Source organism: Toxotes jaculatrix, chromosome 15 (assembly GCF_017976425.1).
Source record: "Toxotes jaculatrix isolate fToxJac2 chromosome 15, fToxJac2.pri, whole genome shotgun sequence".
NCBI classification, from domain to species: Eukaryota; Metazoa; Chordata; class Actinopteri; family Toxotidae; genus Toxotes; species Toxotes jaculatrix.
The window spans coordinates 20,807,698-20,831,280 of NC_054408.1; the positions used below are offsets into that span (position 1 = coordinate 20,807,698).

The 23,583-nt window shown below is 40.9% G+C and overlaps 1 protein-coding gene across 2 annotated transcripts in view; it reads left to right on the forward strand.

Moving 5' to 3' along the window:
- The window catches only part of spegb (striated muscle enriched protein kinase b), a 35,654-nt gene that overhangs the window by 6,746 nt on the left and 5,325 nt on the right, over positions 1-23,583 (forward strand). The window contains exons 2-36 of one of the 2 annotated variants that reach the window (XM_041056859.1): positions 3,520-3,606; positions 4,386-4,458; positions 4,583-6,138; positions 6,289-6,432; positions 6,530-6,712; positions 7,641-7,807; positions 8,100-8,188; positions 9,171-9,346; positions 9,587-9,847; positions 9,960-10,118; positions 10,400-10,589; positions 10,723-10,952; positions 11,681-11,800; positions 11,957-12,061; positions 12,360-12,566; positions 12,678-12,801; positions 13,154-13,326; positions 13,420-13,532; positions 13,765-13,933; positions 14,103-14,199; positions 14,404-14,604; positions 14,727-14,784; positions 14,941-15,018; positions 15,131-15,303; positions 15,400-15,426; positions 15,591-15,743; positions 16,288-16,330; positions 16,471-16,539; positions 16,663-19,411; positions 19,534-19,683; positions 20,456-20,572; positions 20,972-21,139; positions 21,400-21,522; positions 22,225-22,389; positions 22,764-23,556. In XM_041056859.1, coding sequence (XP_040912793.1) covers positions 3,520-3,606; positions 4,386-4,458; positions 4,583-6,138; positions 6,289-6,432; positions 6,530-6,712; positions 7,641-7,807; positions 8,100-8,188; positions 9,171-9,346; positions 9,587-9,847; positions 9,960-10,118; positions 10,400-10,589; positions 10,723-10,952; positions 11,681-11,800; positions 11,957-12,061; positions 12,360-12,566; positions 12,678-12,801; positions 13,154-13,326; positions 13,420-13,532; positions 13,765-13,933; positions 14,103-14,199; positions 14,404-14,604; positions 14,727-14,784; positions 14,941-15,018; positions 15,131-15,303; positions 15,400-15,426; positions 15,591-15,743; positions 16,288-16,330; positions 16,471-16,539; positions 16,663-19,411; positions 19,534-19,683; positions 20,456-20,572; positions 20,972-21,139; positions 21,400-21,522; positions 22,225-22,389; positions 22,764-23,556 — 9,490 coding nt within the window. The remainder of the gene's footprint in view (positions 1-3,519; positions 3,607-4,385; positions 4,459-4,582; positions 6,139-6,288; positions 6,433-6,529; positions 6,713-7,640; positions 7,808-8,099; positions 8,189-9,170; positions 9,347-9,586; positions 9,848-9,959; positions 10,119-10,399; positions 10,590-10,722; positions 10,953-11,680; positions 11,801-11,956; positions 12,062-12,359; positions 12,567-12,677; positions 12,802-13,153; positions 13,327-13,419; positions 13,533-13,764; positions 13,934-14,102; positions 14,200-14,403; positions 14,605-14,726; positions 14,785-14,940; positions 15,019-15,130; positions 15,304-15,399; positions 15,427-15,590; positions 15,744-16,287; positions 16,331-16,470; positions 16,540-16,662; positions 19,412-19,533; positions 19,684-20,455; positions 20,573-20,971; positions 21,140-21,399; positions 21,523-22,224; positions 22,390-22,763; positions 23,557-23,583) is intronic. The other variant, XM_041056860.1, reaches the window with a different exon arrangement.

Below are 23,583 nucleotides of genomic sequence, written 5' to 3' on the forward strand. Positions count from 1 at the left end.
CCGACAGTGGCTATGAAAAAAAACCCAAGTCAGGCAAGTGCAATTTCAATTTACCTTTGTCAAATCCATTCTTAAATTCTTCTTATGTTCTGATTTGCTCTTCACTGCATGTGGAGCTTAAAAGACTGAATTATTTGATTTGTAATGTGGACAGAAGCATTTTATTAAAATTATGACTCAACATTCAGCCACACAGTGTTTACTCAGCTGACAGCATCAGGTGCAAAGAAGATGAAGCTACTCTGTTCCACCTTAATTGTAAGGGAAACTAGATTAAACCAGTGTTATTGTGGAATATAATCACTGTGGCCAATAGAAACTAGCGTTGGACCTCTGATTAGAAATAACTAAGCTCAAGGCACTGCCATCCTGTAGCTTTGAACTAACTTCAAAGAATGATAGAAGACTTTCAGAGTTGCACTAAAAAGCTGACACACTGTGACACACTTCTCAGACTGACACTGGTCATGCAGGGTGGGGGTGGGGGGAATTTCTAGTGTCTTATCACTGTTATATGAGTTTTTATTGTTACATAATGCTTTTTGTGAAATTATTTACAATTAACTCTAAACATTTTCTAACCCTAATATTAGAGTGTGAATCTTAAACTGAACTGACACCAAAGTAGTACTCAACAAAGTGTACATCTCACTTTGGAAGCTGTAACCTGAGCTCTGTGGTTTTCTGTGAAACAGCAGAGGGATGATCTGTGCCCATAGTGACTTTTGTGGACTCTTATTTTGGCCTTTTTTTTTGTGATTGTTTGCTCCGCCCTAATATGCTTCACCTGTTCCCAATTACCTGTCATGTATCTAAGTCTCTGTGTTCCCCTGTCTCCTTCTCAGTCCGCCTGTGTTGGTTTCTGAGTTTACTCCTGTGCTTGCTCGCTGTGTTCTTCTTGATTTGCCTCCTTCACTGTTTTTGGCTCATGTAAGACTTCCTAAGTTTTTGATTCTGTGTTTTACCCCATGCTGATGTTTTTGGATTTCCTTGGTTTTTTGTCCTTGGCTGTGTGGACTATAGGTTTTACTTCCGTTGGGAAAGAATTACCTGTAAACTAGCCTGTGTGTCTCCATTTGGCTCCTCTTCCCTGTGTTCCTGGCTACCTCCTTACCGTACCCCATGCAATCAACTACAATGTAACACTGCTGTCACAGCCCCGACAAACCAAACTAATTAAAGTGTGTGTTGTCTTGATTATCTTTTTGCAGCTTGATCTAAAACTGACTTGCTGTTTAAGGTGTTGTTGGTGCACAGTTTGCACATGGACATGTCCACCAGACTTGATACACCAAATATGGCATAGTTGCAGACCCTTCATTCAATCTCTCAAGTTCAAAAGAAGTTGACCATAATCACATTTTGTGTACAATAGCTTTTAAAATGTTATGGCCAGCCTTATAAGGGTGTTGCAGCTACATATTTTGCTTTTTGTCTTGAAAGTTCTGGATCGGTTGGGTGTTTTTTAATGATTATGATAAATACATGGCAAAAGAAAGCACTGCCTATTATCAATTCCATATTTATACTTCTACTCTTTAGTTTTCTTTTTCTATCCACACCTACATCAAGTTGGGCTCTTATTTATTTTATTATTATTCAGTCAGAGATTAAACACAGAGATTTATCATGGCTAACAGAGCTCTTACCACATCAGTTGCACTGACCACGTGGATTGCCTGGATTACCAGTGTCATGACTAGCCCCTAAGGGGGCTGTTCTCTGAACTCTTTTGGTTATGTTTTGAACTCTCTTTTGGACTCTTGGACTCTTAAGTTTTGTTCACTGTTCCTGTTTTATTTTGAAATCATGGCCCTTGTGTATCTTGTCTTGTTCTACTTCCTGCCTTTGTCTTGTTTCTCTCCATCTGTGATTGTCTGCCCCGATCTAATTGATTTCACCTGTTGCCCATTGCCTTGTGTATTTAAGTCTCGTTATTTCCCTGTGTCCTTGTCAGTTTGTCTGTGTCCATGCTGGTGTCGATACCCAAGTCTGTACCTGAGTCTGTATCTTCCCCGTGTTCGTTCCCGTACCTGTGCCTTGCATTTTTTCCCACTTCATGCACTTACCTTGGCTTCCTCTGTTTTCATGTAAGAACATTTTGTATATTCATTTGGTTTTGTTTCTGAGTACTTTTCTCCTGTGTGGATGATTTTTGGTTATTTGAGTTTTGTTTCCTTGCCCTGGACACTTCCAGTGGTTTTTGGTTTATTAAAAGACTTTTAGTTCACTCCTTTTGCTTGTCTTTGGGGTTTTGCTTTTGGGTCCTGGCCTGATTCCTAGTCTCAGCATAACAACCAGTCTGTCACATGGCTACAAGAACAGCAGTTTAATCAATACAGTAATCATTTTAGAAATGATGATTTTAATGTGCCTTGGTGTCATTTTTGGAATGTGAGTACTGATTCAATATTTGAGATTTGGACTAAATCTGATAATGCTTATGGGACACCACTGTGAATTTTGTAAACACTGTGTAAAAGATCTCTTATACCAAAGTGTGCACAACAGACTCATGGTGGCATTTAGGACATGCATAAATAAAACATCTGCATTTCTAACTGATTTGTTGGATAGTTATGTGCTATTCTAGGGGAGAGATTGCTTTGCAAACACTCAAGAGAATTTCATTTTGAAATCTGCAGTGAAGATATATGATGTAAATATTGCATGCATGCACAATGCATCTTATTATGAATGTAGATTTAATAGCTGTGAGTAACGTCATGATCTCGAAACACAGTACGTACAATATAAAACTTTTAGAGAGGTCACTTTTTTTTTTTTTTTAAACAAAACTAGTAGTTTGACTAATAGAAGATAGTAAGGATCAACTAAACAAATATTCTGCCTAACGTGGTGGATTTTGTCTTTACACTGAATTCATTTTCCAGTCCGATGTGATCAACACGATCTTATTGTGTTCTTTTACTGCCTGGGAACAACAGATAGCCTCTGTTTTGTTTTTTTTTCTTTTATAAGTAATTCCACCTACTGAGAAGCAAACACCTCATGAGAGCTGCTGGGATGCCAATGACTCAATAGTGTTTTCTATTTTGAGTTTAACCAATGACTGAATTTTCACTCAATCTGAGAAGAACAGTCATATCTTTCAGATGGTACAGCTGGAACAAATTCTTAGGTTTAAAAGGGATCAGAATGAAAGAAGTCGATTTTCTCCTGAAAATACTGAAACGTCTGGATTTATTTTGCTCATTTGTATTGCACTGCATTCCTTAACATTAACTATCAGATGTTGATGAGATAATGATGAATGAAAAAGCCTTAGCAAAAATTCAGCTGCAGCAAATTTAGTACATTTAGCACTTTCAGTTTTTGAAATAATTTCACTCACAGTGATCTGTAAGATCAAAAGTCCTTTTTTTCCTGTTGTTACTGATTCTCTTTCCAGTTTTAGTCCAAATTTAACAACCAATAGTGTTCTTCAAACATTGCTCCAGTTAAAATCTAATTCTAATTCTGTGGAAAACTTTAAAAAATTTTTTTTTTTTTTTTCAGATTCTGAAACAACAGAGGATGAAGGTGGAGACCAATTTGAGACCAAAGAAGATAGTGGGGATGTTGAGGACCAGGCTGTGCATGCAGGTATGCACCATGTTGTCAGCTTGCAATTCTGTCCTGTAGATAGTTATAGGTGGATCTGTCATTTCTGTTTTCTTGTTTTACTAATTTCCATATTTCAGTAGGTACTAATGAAAATTCTGAAATGTTTCAAAGAAAGTGTTTGCTCATTTACACTTAAAGCTGCATGAATTATTTTTTGGCCATTTAGAGACAGAGGAATGAGCTTGAAACAAAATATTTATGTATTATCCCTTTATGAACTTGTTAGGGTAAAGGTATTAGCAAGCACTTGCCAATGTGAAACTGGCAGCAAAAACAGACCAACGTTAGGACTTATTTTGAGTGGTTATTTGTGTCTATGTGATGAATGTAAGCCTAACATTTGCTCACTTTTGCCCTATTTTGGAAATATCTGGCTCATCAGCTGCTAATTACTCCACTGTGTTCACTATGTAGTCACTATGTTTGTCTCTGCTATGTACTGGGTAGGAAGTGTACAGTTGGTTAAACAAAACTTTTTGGTGACAACAGCTGCCTGCTTTGGCTGGATACATGATAAAAGCAGAGTGTGCGGGCAGGAAAACCAAAACAATAAGCTGAAAGATGCTCTTTGCTCTGTAAAGCTGGGGGGAACTGCAGATCTGGATGTTCATTCTCTATGGGTTCATCACTACGAGTGGCAAATAGTCATTTGATACATTGTTCATTTCAAAATGATAATTAGTGCAGCTTTAAATTTACCGTTTCATACTACATGCAAATATCTGACTGCAATTTGACATATCTCCTCTTTACATGAGTTGCAGTGATGGACAAATGTGCAGAAGATGATAATAGAGCACATGGACATGAGGATCAGTCAAATGCAACCAGGCAAGAAAAAAATGCTCATGTTGCACTCATTGTTGGACTCAAATTCCACACTAAAATACATATCCAGTAATATTAGAAACAACCTACTGATTCCAACAGATTTGCTTCAAATCCTCTATTTCAGGAGTCAATCAGAGGCTTTTTCAAGAGAATCTCCACCACAAGTCCTCCCACCCCCATCCCCAAGACTCGTCAAACGTCCCTCCACCTCTCCAATGCCAAGCCGCTCGGGTTCAACCACACCTCTCAGCTTGCGAAAGAAAATTGTAGTGCCAACTGAATACCAAGACACAGTGCCTGGGGAGTTTGAAGAAAAGGTTAAGCAACCAAAATCTGTGTCCCAAAGTAACATCCAGGACTCCCGTCCACAGACTCCACTGAGTGAGTACTCCCGTAAAGAATTTACCCTGAGACCATCCCCAAAGCTTACCAGGGCAAGCTCAAAGGTTTTTGAGAAGGTCCGTGGCTTAGAAGAGCGGAGACGAAGCCTTGATATTCCAGAGGGTTCCATCTCAGGAAGATCCTGGGCAGGGTTCAATCGTGCTGGATCTGTTGATTCAGATGATGGAGGAAGTCGACTGGGCATCTCTAGAGAAAGTTCAAGGGAAGATCTTAGGGAGGCCCTGAAAGAGGATGCTGCTGAGCGGAGATCTATGTTTAGACAGAGAGCTGCTTCACTGGAGGAGAAACCTCGCTACTCCCAAAAAGTTCAGGACATTGAGAACAAGTTCACTGAGGAGCTCCAGCGCATTAAGAAACTTGTTGGGAAACCTCATTTGAAGAAATCATTTTCAACCGAACAGCTCACCCTGAAGGGCAAGCAGCGCCAGCCTTTAAGGAAAATTGAACCTATTCCTCCCCAAGTTCTCCAAAAACTTCAAGAAAGGGAACGTGCCCAGTGGGCAAAGGAACAGAGAGAAAAGGATATAAGTCAGCAACCAATGCAGCAACAACAGCAAACACAACAAGAGCAGCATAAATCCCAAACCCAAAAGATAGCAAGCCCTGTTACAAAAACTGTAACAGTCAGCAGATTTGGAGAGATTGCGGGCACCCCAGAGTCAATGCAGTTATCTGACTTACCTGGACAACGATCAGTGAGAGAATTAAGTAGAGTGAGTCCTGTTACAGAAATCATTCAGAGATCATCATCACCAGCATTATATCATCAACAAAGGGAAGAGTCACCAAGCAGAAACGTTGCTGAGATGACGTTACGAAAGGTTGAACGAAGGCCACCAAGTCCACTTGTTCAAAGGGTATCTCGAATGCAGGAATCCCCGCATATCCAAGAATCTCATGTGCAAACATCACAAAAGGATGAAACTTCGGGGAGAAAGACACCAATAGAAGTAGTATTAAGAAAAATTGAAAACAGACCTGAAAGTCCTCTGGTACAAAAAAGGGCTGTCATCATGCAAGATCTCCCCACTCAACATCCTCAAAAACCCCCAAGAATGTCCCCAGTAACTCCAACAGAGGAGAAAATGGAAGTGGAGTTATCCAAAACAACCTCTAAGATAAGAGTCCCTACAATTATTGTTGAAGATGAAAAGATGGAAATAGATGTTCCTGGAAAGACAAGTGCACCACAGCAGACAACTACCAGTGCAAAAGAGGGACAACAGCAGAAGACGAAAGGAAAAAACCGCCGCCCTCGACCCATGTCTCCAGAGTTAGGTTAGATTTGTTGTGTTTCTCTCATTAAGCTTTCTGTAGTAGTGTGAAGCTCCAGTCTGCTTGTGTTTCATGTTTAATGATGTAAATACTCATTTCTTCCTAGAGGGGGTTTTCCTTTAATTTGAGGCTTGTTTTTGTTCAACTATGCAGATTCTTCAGATGATTCTTATGTGTCTGCTGGGGAAGACCCAATGGAGGCTCCTGTATTTGAGTTTCCTCTCAAGGACACTGTAGTATCCACTGGTTCAGATGTGTTGCTCAAATGTATCATTGCTGGAACCCCCATCCCTGATGGTAACGTTTTGCGCTTTGGTTGTTTTAACAACAGAAACCTCAAATGTAATCAGTGTGCAAGTGGATTTATTTGTCTTCTATGTCTTCTTTGTTCAAGTTACCTGGACGAAGGGCAACACCAACGTCTCCAGCTTCCCAAATTACACAGTCAAAGTTGAGGGTGAACGACACAGTATGCTCATCAAATCAGCTAAAATAAGTGACGGTGGAAAGTACTGTGTAACTGCTGTTAATCAGGTGGGGAAAGCCTCCAGCTGCGCCACCCTTATAGTTAAAGTGGGTAAGTTTGATCAGATGAAACTTTAGTGAGTATATACAGTACTGTTTTGTTGTCATTCACTTTAAGTTCCAATCTTGAATTATTAAATCAGCATTACTATGCAAAGGTAGTGCTATTAATTCCTTGGTCAGTAAAAGTGGCTCTGTAGTGCAGAGATTAGCTGATTATTGTAAATTAGAGCAGATAAATAAAAAAACTGTGAAAATTAACATGAAAAGGAAAATGCTGTCATGACCTACACGACAGAACTGTTATCTACACTGAAAGATTTGTCTGCCTATTTAATTTGGATGAACTCCGTTATTATTATAAACTGAAAATTGGTATTGCAGTCTGTCAAGAATGTATTACAAAGGACACTTCCACTTCCCCCACAGATTAATTCAAGAATACCCTAGATATTCAAAAATAAACCAACATACCTACGAATAATTTTTAATTTGCAGTATTGATTTAAAAGGCCTTGTTGTCCCTCTTTTTTTTTTTTTTTTTTTTTTTAAAAAAACATCTTGTGCTTTCTTTCTACATTGGTATTGTGTTTCAGCTGATTTCTCTCCTACCCCCTTGTCATTATCTCTCTGAGCAAAATGTGTGTGCCATATATTCCAGCTGAACAACCTCACTTCACTTATAGTTACCATAGCAACTCAGAGGCGAAACTGAACCTATAAATTGCCCACTGAGGCTCACTGGCTCCACTCACTGAGAATCCACTATTGTTTCGATATCACATTTGACATCTCAGATTCTAATTGTGTTGTAAGGGGTGGCTTTGTTTTTTTCTGTTTTTTTAATCCACGAACCCCTTGATCTCATTGTGCTGTGCTCTCAGTAACAAAAAAATGAAACGTTCAGATAGGACTCATGTTCAAAAGAGACTGTATTAAACTAAAAGTTAAAACATATTGCAACCTTTTTGCTTTTATAGAGTCTGTGCAGGAGCCTAAAGGAAACCTGGGTGTGCCTATGGACATCAGCAGCCCTATTACATCTGATGAGGAGTATCTCAGTCCCCTAGAGGAAGGCATGGATTTTGGAAGTCCAGAGCCAAGGCAAACTATTGACACACGATTCAGGAAACCCCCTGTGTTCCTGGTAAGACTCTGCAGAGCTCATTGGATAAATCTGCCTAATTTACTTTCCTACTTAGAATACCACGTTAGTCTTTTTAGCACTGACACTCACTTAACTGCATTTTTGACTTGTCTGTTGCAAAATACTGCATGAAAATGTGTTATGTACACAATGTCCTTGATTCTATCAGTATTAATTTTCCTCTATAAACATGTTATCTGTTGTGTGGTCATCCCATCAACAACATCTATAAAATAAAACTTACAGGTAAAGTGCATCTCTCAGCCTCTAACTTGCATTACATTTCAAACAGGTAACAATGAGTGATCAAGCTGTCATTGAAGGACAGGAAGTCACCATGTCTGTCCGAATAAGTGGACAGCCCAAACCCATGCTCTATTGGTAGGTCCCCTCATTTCATCAAATGACTCCAACTCATTGCTTGCATGGGACATGGAAAAGACTTTCCTAGAATCATAGACCATGAGCAGGCTTGCTTGACTGCATAGTTTGTTCTTGTGCTGGCTCCTTTAATGCTAATCTGTTAAGGGAGGTGGAAACTTAATGTTTATGGTGACTAACAATCTCCAGGCTCACAGAAACAGTCTAAATAGGGAAAAGGGAAGAATCACATGTTTTTAGCATGGAGCTTCTCAGTGTCCCGAAACACAAATGTCTGGCTGAACTAATGAGCTCTTAAACAATCAAAAAAAGGGCCAGTCAATGGTACTGTGGTGCAGTTGCTAGCGAGGACAGCTTCAAATGAGAAGATTGGCAATATTCTATATTCTTATAGTCAACATTATCAAGTAGAACATACCTACAGGCAAGGTATGTTCTCTAACATACCTTATGTTAGAGAACATATGGTAGAACATATGGTAGGCATATGGTAGAACACTGAGGATGAGAAACCCCTAAAATACTCCTGAACAGTATTTGAAGAGAAAAAAAAAAGTCTTAATAGTTAAGTTGGACAACACTAAAGGATGGACCATCATGTTGTTTTGGTCTTTTCATGGGATTTGTTTGACAATAAGTTTGACAACAAGAAGACTATAGAATAATGCAAGTGCTATCCTTTAATACAGGAGATAAGAATAGGCTGAATCACTCAGGCATGTTCTGTTATTGGAGTTAGTCATGACTCTCGAGAGACAATAGCAGAAAAGAAAGTGCTAAACATAATACTGGCAGTCCGGGACAATCCATCCCACCCCCCACCTCCTTCATACCAGCCAGAGGAGAGCTTGTAGTTGAATAAGTGTGTGCTTGATCATCCTCCATTGCATAAATTCAAATTAAAAAGCTCTGAGTGGTATATGAGTCGTCTCTTCTTTTAAAACACAGCAACAATTGTTCCCTTAATTCTACTCTTTTGTAGGCTGAGGGACAGAGTCACGGTAAAAACAGGCCCACGTCACATTGTACGTGAGACAGAGGATGGCACTTTTGAAATGACAATCAAGTCGGCAGTGAGGTCGGACTCTGGGGTTTACACCTGTAAGATCATTAATGAATATGGAATAAAGCAGTGTGAAGCAAATCTGGAGGTAAAAGGTATGTTGCTTTTCAAATATGCTAGATTTTCTTTTCACCTTTAAGAATGTACAAATTCATATTTTGCTCAGCTTAACTGTTCACTACATTCCTGACACTATTTTTACTTGTTGCTGATATGCTGATACCAGAACTCCAAGTGAACAAAACACTCATTGTGACCTATAACTAGTTCATAACAACACCATTTAGGTATCACTTAACAACACTCTTCAGAAAATGTCCTTTATTTACACCCAGCTCCACCAGTTGAGCCAGGCCTAGCTGTCATCCGCCCGGTCAAGGACATCACAGCCAAGGCTGGAGAGACAGTTTTGTTTGAGTGCCATGTCATTGGACCGAAAGACACCGACGTGGACTGGCTTGCAGATGGGAAACTGATCCAGCCGGCGCTGCTCAACTGTAAGATGCACTTTGATGGAAGAAAGTGTCGACTGCTGCTCAACTCAGTCCATGAGGACGACAGCGGGACATACATGTGCAAGCTCAGCACAGCCAAAGGTAGGTCTCAATAATAAGTATCACCATATTTGTAATGTAATATTAAAAGAAATTTATTTATTGTCCTTTCCATCTCTTCTTCTGTGTATGTAATCTAATTTGCTCTCTGCAGAGGAAGTGACCTCATGTGGCAAACTCAAAGTCATCCCCTCCATTGAACCTCTCTTCACACGCAAGTTGGACGTTCTGGAAGTGATTGAGGGGCGTAATGCTCGATTCGACTGCAAAGTCAGTGGGACGCCATCTCCTAAGGTCACATGGAGTCACTTTGGTAGGAGGGTACTTAATAGTGTCTTTAGCAGCTATATTAGGTGTGTGAAAACAGAAATAGAATAGAATTAGAAATAGTTCTTACTCTCAGATGTTTCACAGAAATTTTACAAACCAGAACCATAACATCCATCCCTTTGTGAAATTGCCAAATTGTTTTGTTTTCTTTACCTTTTTCTTTATATTTCTTACCTCCTCTGTGTTTTGCTGTTGATTTTAGGATTTATAAAACACTTTGGAATGAAGCTGACGTATAAACACAGGCTCCTTTTTCTTTTTTAGACCATCCCCTCAAGGAAAGTGAGGACATTCGTATTCTTCAGGAGGGCGGCCGCCACTCTCTCATCATTTCGCATGTGACCAACGAGGACGAGGGTTTCTACACTGTAACAGCCTGTAATGGTCATGGTGAGGCAGAGAGCTCCGCTGAACTTTACATACAAGAACCGCGTCCAGCCATCTCCTCACAGATGTAAGAGCATGTTATTTGCTGGATATCGGGCCATAGTTCCTGTCTTTTTCCCGGACTTTTTCTAAATAATGGATAGCAAAAGCTTTCAGTGACTATAGCCACTAATATGACATTTTGCCTGTTTTTACTCTAGGGCTAAACTAGAGAAGATGCCATCCATCCCAGAGGAGCCAGAGGTCCCAGAGAATGAGGTGGAGCGTTTCACCATGCCTGACTTCATCAAACCCCTCTTTGACCTGGATGTGATTGAGGGGAAGGAGGCTGTGCTCAAATGCAAAGTGGCTGGTTTGCCATACCCCACCATTGTCTGGTTCCACAACGGCAAAAGGATTGAGAGCACAGAGGACAGAAAGATGACACAGTGTAAGTGTTTCACTTAATATTCACCTAGTGTTCAGGCCTATCAAAGCTCTCAGGCCTTTTCCTAGCAAAACTGTCATCTATGCTGGACCATGAGTCCCACCCCCTGCAGGACGTCCTGTCAGCTCTGCAGAGCAGCTTCAGTGACAGACTGCTCCACCCTTGGTGTGTGAAGGAGAGATTTAGAAGATCTTTCCTTCCTGCTGCTGTCAGACTCTATAACGAGCATTGACACACGAACATGATAACAATTCCGGGCAACTATCAGTGCAATATCAATGTGCAAATTCAATTATTAGTGCAATATCAATGTGCAACATTAATCTTCATCTCATAACTATGCCCATCTCATATTTATGTTTGTACATACTACAGATCTTTCTTAGTTTAGTTCTTAGTTATTCTGTTATTGGAATAGTGCCTATTTAATCTTGTTCCCGCCATATTGGCCTCTTACTTATATTTACTTACTGTACTGTACCCCTGCTGTTGCTGAATGCAATTTCCCCACTGAGGGACTAATAAAGGATTTCTTATCTTATCTTATCTTATCTTTTTTAGAGAGGTCAGTTATTACTGGCAAGAACGCAAGAGATCAAGAGGAATGTGTAAACATAGGGTGCCAGATTTGAATTTATGCCAAAAACAGGAAACTAAGTTGCAGAAAGATGGCAGCAGACCACAATACCTCATAAATTTCTCACCATCCCCTCTGTGCTTCCTTCTTGCAGTTCGTGACGTCCACAGCCTGGTCATCCGCTCTGTGTGCCACGCCCATGGTGGTGTCTACAAGAGTGTCATCTCTAACAAAGTAGGAAAGGCCACCTGCTATGCTCACCTCTATGTTACAGGTAACCTCCTTTTTTGCTATGTACTTCAAGAAAAATTCACCATTGAATAATTGTGGTCTTTAATGCACACAGTCATAGGTCAGTGCGTTCTGTAACACTGTCTTGAGCAGGTCAGAAACATTGATGGACGTGTAATTCCATTCTTATAATTTTCAGATATCCTCCCTGATCCTCCTGATGGGACTCCAGTGATAGAATCCATCACTGGTAAAACCATAACCTTAAGCTGGAAGAAACCGAGAAGGCTGGACCCTTCTATTGGTATGCAAGAATGATAATTAGAAATGTTTTATTCACCAAATTAAACAAGCAAATTCTAATTTAACACACTACCTTCTCACACACACCAAAGATATTGAGGTATTTATTACAATGTAAAATGAAATACTGATACATATGACATATACGTATGGTACACATGACATATAACATATAATCTAGAAATTCTGTTTAACTTACACTATAGCTTTAGAGAGAAAGACTGTTTTTGACAATAGAAAAAAAAAATTCATTCTAACATTGTGGTGTAGAATTGTCGATCAAAGATTTTTTTTTTTAGACCCCAGCTCCCTGATGTATGCCATTCAACAACAAGCCCTGGGCTCCATCCAGTGGACCATCATAGCTTCTGGCCTTAAAGAGACCATCTACACCATCACCACCCTCTCCAAAGGTGTCCGCTATGCTTTCAGGGTCCTGACCATCACCTCCAAGGCTTTCAGCAAGCCCTCACCTGCCACCGACCCAGTGCAGCTCCTGGACAGAGGTACATTCAGCTTTTCAGAACATCTATTCATCCATCAGTGTGCTATAGTTTTGGGTTTTTTTTTGGCAATTTCATGTGAAATTTTATGTGTGCACTTTGATTTTCCTCAAGGTCCCTATCTTCAGGAGGCTCCAGTGATCATTGATAAGCCAGACATTGTATACGTGATGGAAAACCAGTCAGTCACTATCACTGTTACTCTCAATCATGTCAACACTGCAGCCATCTGGAAGAGGTATCTGCGTCTCTGTTGTCAAGTTTCTATTAATGTTGCTTGTCCTTTATTTTTAGCAAAGGAATTACTTAATGAATGCACTTCACTCGCATTTTCCTGTGGTACTTTTCGAGTGTATTATGGGATGGTCAGAGTGTATGACTGACAAGCATAAATACAGTATGACGGTGCACACAAGCAGCTGTTTAATCCTAAGTGATTATCAAACATTCCAGAGCAGTGAAAAAAGCCTATTGTTGTGTCCTGACTCAATCAAGAGCTAAACACCCACCACACCTGCGCAGTGACAGCTTGCTGCTCTCCTACCTATAACATTTTAATCCTGGTTTAAAATGCAAACACTTTTCTGTAGAAGGGGGATGGTGCTGGCCAACAAGCCAGGCCTGTACGAGATGACAATGCCAGATGACGACCAGCACACGCTGAAGCTGCTGAAAGTGAAGAGTGCTGATATCGGAGAGATGGTGTTTGTGGCCTCCAATAAGTACGGCAGCGACAGCTGCACATTCAATGTGGAGATGGCAGGTAGGCAGCAGATCTGTCTTTCTGTCTGTCTGTCTCTGTCTGTCTGTCTGTCTGTAATGTAACCTGTAATTGTGCCTTTGAAACTGTCCACAGCTCCACCAACATTTGAAACTATCATGGAGGATTTGGATGTTTGTGCTGGAGAGACCCCTCGCTTTGCTGTGGTTGTGGAGGGCAAACCCGTACCTGACATCCTCTGGTTCAAGGTTGGTTTTTTTAATCAGTTTCACTTGTTTCTTTCAGTGAACCTGTAGGATTTTCAGAAATAGTCAAATATCATTTAATACTTTGTTAATACTTTTCTGCTGAGTGCAACAGTATTATAAGGAATAAAACAGTCCAAACTAGTGAAACAGAAATTTACCAAAAACAGATACTGAGGATTTCATAGTAAATCCTTGAAGAACTATTGTTGAGACTCACATTGTTTGCTTTCAGAATGATATCCTGCTGTCTGAGAGCAGTCATTACACATTTGTGTACGATGATAATGAATGTTCCCTGGTGGTCCTAAACGCTCGTCCGGAAGACTCCGGGGTGTACACCTGCACTGCCAGGAACTTGGCAGGATCAGTGTCTTGCAAAGCTGAACTCACTATTCATGAAGGTAAGAGATCAGTCTATCAGAGCCATCAGAAACCAAACAAGCCTTTGACTCAGTGGCTGACAAGCAAAGTGCAGGAAGTAAAGTGAACAAACACCCAGTCTTCACTGTAGTTATTTGGAGTTGGCTAAACAGTTTCTTGAGCCTAATTCATGATTTCGCATTACTACAGCTAAAAGAAGAGAAGATCCAGTGGACGATGAGGAGACTATTCTAAGGAAAATGCGCAGGCTGACGGACTACTATGACATCCATAAAGAAATTGGAAGGTGAGCCATTTGTTGGGGCCACATTTGAAATCCCATAATTTAGTGCAATGCGTTGCTAGAGAAACACAGGAACCAGTTTTAATCACATTGCCAAAGTAAGGCTGCATTTCTTTGTTTCCCCATGTCTTCACCTTGCTATTTTTGACAGATTTTGAACAACCCTGGACTGACAGACATAAGATTGTAATTTTTTTTTTTCTCCAGAGGTGCATTTTCCTATGTGAAACGTGTGACCCAGAAGGTGGGCAAAATGGAGTATGCTGCGAAGTTTATCTCCACACGGGCCAAGAAGAAGGCTTCTGCTCTGAGAGAGATGAAGCTGATTTCCAAGCTGGATCATGAGAGAGTCCTTTACTTTCATGATGCCTTTGAGAAAAAGAATGCAGTCATCATCATCACTGAAATGTATCCTTATCATATTATTATTATTTCTTATGCAGACTACTACTCAATATTTGTTTTACTTACTGTAAAATGTACAATGTACCTAAAATCCCTTAAAAAATTGCCTTAATTAGCCTTTAAAGATGCCATGAGGAGCTGCTTGACAGATTTACAAGGAAATCTACAGTAATGGAGTCTGATGTAAGTCCTGTGGTTTATGACTGGAGCTCTGCAAATCACTCACTCAACATTTCAAATACATCCAATTTCAGTTAAATGATCAAATGTAGGTAATTAATGAAAGTTAATCATCTAACAAGAGTTATACTGGCACATTTGTGTTTTTGGGATCATTAGGTACGGTCATGTATAAGACAGCTGCTTGAGGGGGTGGACTACCTTCATCATCGAAACATCATACACCTGGACATCAAGGTAAGATACTCGCAGATCACAACTCTCCCACTCTTTTATCATAGTCTTTTGGGTATAAATTTACTCTGACGGCAGAACATGATAAAATATTATTTTATCATTCTTTCTCCAGCCTGATAACATCCTCATGGCAGATTCACATAGTGATCAGATCCGGATCTGTGACTTCGGCAATGCAGTGGAGATCACGCCTGATGAGGCTCAGTACTGCAAATATGGCACACCGGAATTTGTTGCACCAGAAATTGTCAATCAGACCCCTGTGTCAAAAGCAACAGACATCTGGTAGTGTCTCTTCAATTTTCAATAAAACATTTTGTTTGTTTGTTTGTTTTGTCTTGGTGCATCAACTTTTTCTAATTCTCCTCTTCATTTATCTAGGCCAATTGGAGTTATTGCATATCTGGGGTGAGTAAAGTTTTAATTAATTTATTTATTTACTTCATTATTAAATGTATTTAAGAATGCTGAAGATCAGTTTCAGGTTTTGATAAGCTTACCTTTTCCGCCATCACAGCCTGCCACCTATGGGCTTGTCATTAAACATAACATATATTTGCTTCTTTTCAAAGTCTCACAGGAGTTTCTCCATTTGCTGGAGAGAATGACCGCAGTTCTGTGCTGAACATCAGGAACTATAATGTTGCCTTTGAAGAGAGCATGTTTGCTGACCTTTGCCGGGAGGCTAAAGGGTTCATCATAAAACTGCTGGTAGCAGACAGGCTGTGAGTAACACTACAGGGTCTCTATTTTTCAAGATCTGTTTCATGTAAAACTGTTGTAGAAAATACATACAGATTATAAATGTAGAATTTATAATTGCAACAAGACATTCACGAAATGATTATACTAACACATGGGATAATCAGTAGATATCGATGTAACATCTTTACATAGTTTGTAAAAACATGCAAATACAAACCAAGTTAATGTCAACAAAACTGAGGTGATTACGTGAAGCATGCAGTTTATCCATTTAATATTTTTCATTCACTATTCTTAAGTTTAATTCAATATTTTTAGATTTTCACGTAATACTCAAAGGTTTTCATTCAGTGTTTTCACAATTTTTGTTTTTAATTTCCTGTTTTGCTTGTTATAGATAATTTTTAAGTTATCTATAACCACTGGTCAGTCACAGCTTTCACTATGACGTTTTCCTCTCTGTCGTTTTTTAACTGCACAGAAAAATTGTTCCAAATTGTCATAGCTAATGGAATAAATGTGCACAAACCTGAAAGACTGAAATGTGCCATAATTTTCCTTTAGGAGACCTGATACTCAGGAATGTCTTCGACACCCCTGGTTCAAGGTAAGAAAAGGCCAGTGATCATCATGCTACAGAGTTCATCATCCCCAACCTCCCTCTGCAGTAATTTCTACTTGGCAAAACTGATCAACAACCTATTCCTAATTTATTTTTATTACATGTAATTTCTGTTTATGTTACAGACACTTAGCAAGGGGAAGGCCATAAGTACAGAGGCCCTGAAGAAGTTTGTATCTCGTAGAAAATGGCAGGTGAGGGATGTTTTATTTCCTATTCTGATTTTCTAGTTTGCATTATACCCATAATGCTTACAAATAATTTAATTCTCATATCTTTTTTACTTTTTAAACTGTATCATATTTTCTCTTTTACAGCGTTCACTGATCAGCTATAAATCAAAAATGGTCATGAGGTCCGTACCCGAGTTGCTGAATGATTCCTCCAGCCATATCTCCATCGCAGTTCCCCGGCACCTGAAAGAGGGTTCTCCTTTGCCATCATCATCATCAGATTCCGATGAAGACATTGATGAACTGCCATTTATTCCCATGCCACTTAACATGGAATTCTCTGGATCAAGGATGTCACTGAACGACATCCAGACCAATGAACAGGAAACAGGGAAGCAGAATGGAACAAGTAAATGGTCTGGGTCCCCTGTTCAAGCACAAGAGGCAATGGAGTGTGACCCTACAGAAAAGGATAAAGAAGGGGTTGAAATCACAGGTAAAGGCCGCCAGCGGAAAAGGTCATCACAAGACAATGACAGAGGTTCCTCAGATGAAGAACCACCTGCTGAACTGCCACAAAAGTCAGAGCTGTCTCGAAAACCACTGCGAAGGGGTTCTAGCATGGAGTCAGACAAACCAGAGGGTGGACGACGAAGAGGAGAGCTTCGACGTGGAGGCTCAGCCGACAGTGCATTGCTGCTTCGGATTACACCTGAGGAAGGAGCTGAAGAAGGAAACCAAGAGGATGGCAGAAGAGTTCTGAAGAAAGCAGTCTCTATGGAACTACCCAGGAGAAGCACCAGCCCAGGAACTGCCAAGATGAGTCAAGAAGACTACGCTCTTAAACTGGAGCTGATGAGACAGCGACTGCTTCGTGGTGGCTCTGTGGACAACAAAATGAGTGGACTGAGAGGACCGCTGCTGGAAACATTAGGAATGGGAGATGAAAAACGGGCAATATCCTCTGATCGCTACTCTCGTACTGCTCGTTTGGGCCCACCACCACTAACCAGAGCTGCATCGAGCGATTCCCCAAGGGACGAAGTTCCCAAACCCAAAGTTTTGCGCAAAAGTGCTTCTTTCAGTCAAGGTGATTCAGAACCCATAGCTTTACACCGCCGTTCTGGAGCTCCTCTGGAGATCCCTCTGGCACAGGTAGAAGAGAGAAGGCTTAAGGAAGCTATATCCATGTCATCTTTGACTGAGCAAACCAAGCTGGACTCCCGTCCAGTTACTCCAAGGGAACCTTCACCAAAACCACCAACCCCAGAGTCTGTTGTGCAGGAGAGTCCTACCAAAACAGAGAGCGAGGAATCATTGATGGAGAAAGAGATAAAGCCTGATGAGACTATAAGTGAAAAGATGGATGGATTGACTACAGATAGTAATTTTGATGAGAGATCAAGCACAAGTGGTTTCTCAGAGAGGGATATGAGCATATCAGAAGAACCAATGATTGAATCAGAGTATATGGCCCAGAGAATTCCTACACCTCCTCTTGAGGCCCAAAGCTCTAAACTAGAGGAGAAAATGGAAGAGGAAGAAGTAGAAAAAGTGCGAGGAGAAGAAGAGATTATGAAAGAAGAGGAAAGAATTGTCAGTGTTTCTGAATCAAATGCTAAAGAAAATGTAGAAGTTATTGTAGAAAATTTAGACAAGGAAGTAAATATGCCTGCTAAATCTTCTGAGATGGTCATAACCACAAGCTCAGTTATGGTGAGACCAACACAAGAATATTCCCATTCCCCAGCAAGTGTTGTGCCAAGCTATGTAACACCCTCACTTCCTGCTCGAGTTGTTCTTCCAGATGGTAGGACTTCAGCATATGCTAGTATTATGCAGACCATCATGGTCCCTTCACTTCAGCCTCTCAGCGACCCACCTTTAGGCCCCTCTACACCAGTTATTGTTCCAGCCACCTCATCACCCTCAGTATCAAATGAAACATTGGTACCCACATCTTCAGCTGCCAGCATATCTTCTGCTTTACCAGGTCTGCCAAAACCAACCATTGTGTCAACCACTGAGCACCCAGCTGTGTACTCCAGGGTAGCATCACCAGAAATTATCACAAAAGAACCCAGTCCACCAAAGATTACCACACATTCCTCATCCCAACATGAGCGTTCAGCAGGAGTGGATTTCGAGGACATTACCTCTGAAGAAGTCTTTGAGGCACGCTTCAAAAAGCGCGAGTCTTCCCTCTCGAGAAGTCTAAAATTTTTGTCCAGGTCCAAGAATGAAGACAAATCACAAGCAACTTCCTCAGACTCCACAGAGTCAGGTGAAGAGATGTACAGACCTGGGCCAATTGGTGCACCACTGGAATTAGCACCAAGGAGACTTGAGGAGAAGTCAAAGTCAGTCCAGGACCTTCGTGAAGCTCAAAAGGACCAAGGCTTTATGAAGAGACTCTCTATGCGCCTGAAGAGAAGTCCATCAACTGAGCGTAAAGATGAAATAACCAAAGAAGAAGACTCAGTTGCTTCAAGACGAAGGCTTTCTTGGACTCTCAGTCGACGAGGATCACAGGAAAAGAAGGAAGTGGAAATGATGCGCATGGATGGTGGTGGTGACACCTTGATGGAACAAGATGAAAAGGAGCTTAAGAAGTCTAATGAATCACCAGTCTTGGCGATGCGAAGGAAGATTGAATCAACAGTGGCTGGAATCTCCACCAGAATTCGTAGCTATTCGGAGGAAAGGAGAGCATCAGAGGACAAAGAGCAAAAGAGGACACCCATTCTTTCCATGCTTCGTCGTTCAACATCAGAAAGTCGAGCTATGAAGGTTGCCAGTGTTCCTCAGAACCAGCTGGCATCTCAGGCCAGTAATGGTGCCTCATCAGAGTCTATAGACTCTATGTCCAGCCTAAAGTCAGAAACATCAAAGGGTATGTGGCAGTACCTTCACCCTACTGAAAATTTTGCTCTACATTTGTTCTGTACTGTTAATTACACTTTCTTAGTATGTGATGATTGATTTATGGAGTTGACTGTTTGTATTCTTGTAAAGGTGTGGAGAGTGAGCGCAGATCTCGCTGGGATAGATGGGGTCTGACCAGAGGGAGGCGAGACAAGACAGTATCACAGCCTGATATACCAACAGCAATCTCCAGAGAAAATAGTTCCTTACGTTCACGCCAGTACTCCAGACTGGCTTCTGGTAAGTCACACAAAGTACACACAAAGAGGCCATGATTATACTGGGTCAGAGCTAGAAGCCAGTTAGATTAGCTTAGTTTAGCATAATAACTTGGAACAGGGTCAAGCAGCGAACCTGGCTCTGTTACTCTTGCTGTCACCACGTGGTTGCCATGCAACCAGCAGAGACTTCAGAAAGTGACTGTTCCTGTATATAAGAAATTGCCGTACTAATCCCCATAATACAAGTTGTTTTTAAATTTTTTTGTTTTGTTTTGTTTTTTTCTGATTATCAAATGAGACATAACATTAATTTATTGAGCTTTAGAGGTGCTGTAGAAGGACAGCACCAGGCCAGCTGTTTCCCTCACCTACTGGTCTTAATGCTAACCAGCTGCTGGGTATTTCCACATACATCTTCTCATCTATTTAACAGAGAGAAAACAAATAAACAAAATGTTAATATCCAAAACCTGAAATACTGCTGCTTTGAGTTACCTTTAAACATTACATGGAGCATAAGTCTACCATGACATATGATTGTATTTTGATGTCAGTGATCGCTGGAACATTTAATTTTTTCATAAATCTACATTTGTTGACTTTGTTTATCTTATACTGATACCTCTGCATAGCAGTAAGCTCCTAGTCAGACCTAATTATACCTGTGTTCCAGTGATGGATTGTCTGAACAATCACTGGATACACTAAATCACAACTTTTAATTTAGCCTATCAATGTATGTATGTACAGTATGGATGTGATTTGATTGGTGTAATGCCTTTGGCTGTCAGACTTCCCTCCAGTATTCCACATTAAGCTGAGAGATCATGTCCTGCTGGAGGGGGATCCAGTCACGCTCAGCTGTCTGCCAGCAGGCAGCCCACACCCACATATCACCTGGATGAAAGGTAAAGATCTCTGATGTAAATAAGGAGTACTACCTAAGCATTGGTCTCGCATGAATGGTCAGAATCACTTCACTTGCTAATTACAGTAATTTACATAATTATTCTTGGGCCCATGAGAGCAGAGGCATAATGATGGCCAACTTAGCATTGCAGTTCATACTAACATATGGTACCATGACAACAGAGGTTGCCTACAGCACAAATAGATAGTGCAGGAGATTAGATTAACAACTGAGATTCCTTAAGACTGTAGCAACTGCTTAAACCAATACTTATGTGTGTGACTAACTCCTGATCAGAGTTAACCCTCTTATCATTCATGATAAATTGTGACAATTTAAATTTTCATCATTATATTTTTTTATAAAAGACCCTCTCTATGCATGAATGTTTCCTCAGATAAGAAGCCCCTGGAGATTGATGCCAGGATGAACATGATTGCCTGCCCTGATGGCCGGCAGCTACTGATGATCATGCAGACGACCAAAAAGGATGCAGGGGTTTATGAGTGTGTGGCTACAAACCCCCTGGCCTCTGTGTCCAGCTCTTGCACAATATCTCTTGCTCGTAAGAACTGAAACATACCCCATGTTTGTGTCAGTCTGTGAGGAGAGGTAACCCTTGTTAATCCTACGATGTATATTACAGTACTATATTATAAATAAATATGGTAATAATTACTGTTAGTTTGATAAACAGAGATCCTGGGAAGTAAGTGGAAGGCAAGCAAGAGTTCAAGGACAGATGATAGGTTGTACCAGGTGTGCTACTGATTAAATACACTAGTTTTATAAACTATAGTAATACCAGAGTATTTTTTTTAACAGGCCTACCCAATCGTCCTGGGACCCCTGAGATTCCTCAGAAGTACAACAACACAGCCTTGGTATTGTGGAGACCCTCAGATACCATGGCACCCTGCACATACTCTCTGGAGAGGAAAGCAGAGGGTCAGTGTTTACAGATGACAATTAAATGTTTCATTGTCAAGTGCACATGTCCACTGTTACATGCCACACTTTTTAATTATCATTTTATTATTATATTTCACCAAAGCTTTTGAAAGGGTTACATAGACATATTATAGTATAGTATAATCTGGTTTCTGTCTACATGCTGTGGCTTGCCTATAGTGTTTCTTTTCCAAATCCACTTTGACCACGCGCACATACTATAGGTATACAAGTATGCAACACACCTACTCCCATATATGTTTTAGGCAATGTCAATACCCATGACAAATGAGACTAGCCTTCAAATACCAAAACAGGTCTGTGTTCATTGTAGATATGCAAATATTGTATCATTGTCAAGTGAAACAGTTATTATAGATAACAGACATTAACGATATTTATAGGAGCTCCAAAGGCCACCAAAGACATTTTCACCTATTTACTTAAACATGCACAATTTGGAGTTTTTTGTTGCTTTAAGTTCCAACCAGAATTTTGTAGATAAGTATACTTATACAAACACCAAGAGACATAATTTAATTTAATCAAGTGCTTAAATTCTTGATGTGAACTTTCTATTCAATTGAAAAAAAGTAAAGTGGAAATATTCAAAATAAGGATGATATAATGTTGCCAGAAATATCTAAAATGTCTGGAAATAATGTGGATATGTATGATGATCTTTTTTTTACTCACCAGGTGAGACCAACTGGCTCATCGTGGCGACAGGGGTTGCCGACTGTTATTACAATGTGGTGGACCTGCCAGCAGGCTGCTCCTACAGGTTCAGGGTGGCATGTGTCAACAAAGCTGGCCAGGGCCCCTACAGCAACCTCTCAGAAGTAGTGAGCCTGGATGCTTCAGGTACGTGTTATCACACACAAAATCAAGGGGAACTTTGTGTTTATATTAGATGAGGCAGTCAAATACACAATAAGTGGTTTTCTTTGCACTCGGTTTGCTGATTTATCTTTTTGTAAATGTACTGTATACATGCTCACTGTATTAAAGCTGTGTAATTTTTGTGTTGCCAGTCTCAGTGTATGGTGTTATGTTGGTATGTGTATTTTGATATTTTTGTCTGCTACAACATACATTACAAACTATTCAGCGTTCCCAAACGATGCATTTAAAAAGGGCATGTCTTACATGTAGAGCCGTGCACTGAATTTATTGTCCTCTTCATACATCAGACCAAGTCTTTGAGGTGTATCGTCCCTCTCCTTGTCTTTCATTAGAACCAGCTAAATCCAGTGCTACTGTGGTGGTCAAGACTGTCCCTGCGACTACTCCTCCTCCCCCTGTGGTGATGATGTCATCCATGAAAGTGCCTCCCATTAAACCAGCTCCTAGTAAATCCACTACACTTGCCCAACCTGTCCCCGCCTCTGCTTCAGCTCCCACTCAATCTGTGGCTAAATCTGCTTCTCCAACAACCGTCAAACCCACTGTTCAGGTTGATGCTAGTCATCCTGCTGTCACTCCCCCCATTAGTGCAGCCCCCTCTGAACAAGCTCCTGTTCAGACCACCACAAGTGTCCAAGCCACGCCGGCAAAAGCCAAGAGCACCCTTAGCATCAGTATGAGCAAACCCCAAACCAAGTTGACACCTCCGCCCGTTGTTCCGCCCAAACCTCAGAGTCCTGTAACTGCAGCCCCCACCATAACCAACAAACCCCCTTCTCCTGTAACACCACCTGCGCCTGTCATCGGAAAACCTATTTCATCAGTGCCGATGTATGTGCCTGCTGCGACTGCTCGTGTCACTCCTCCTTCTCAATCCAGTTTAACCCCAACAACCACCCCCCCCTCAGTCACTCCTGTGACTGTCTCACCCCCTGTAGTGGTGGTGCAGAGTTTGACACCTGTGCTGCAGGGAGTGGACAGTCGGAGTACCCCATCTGGACGGGTCACGCCATCAGGACGGGTCACACCCTCTGGACGTAGGACACCGCTGGGCAAGCCTAGTGAGGGATCTCTGCGCCAGGGAGTTCCACAGAAGCCTTACACCTTCATGGATGAGAAAGCAAGGTTATTTTTGCTTATAGAACAGGACTA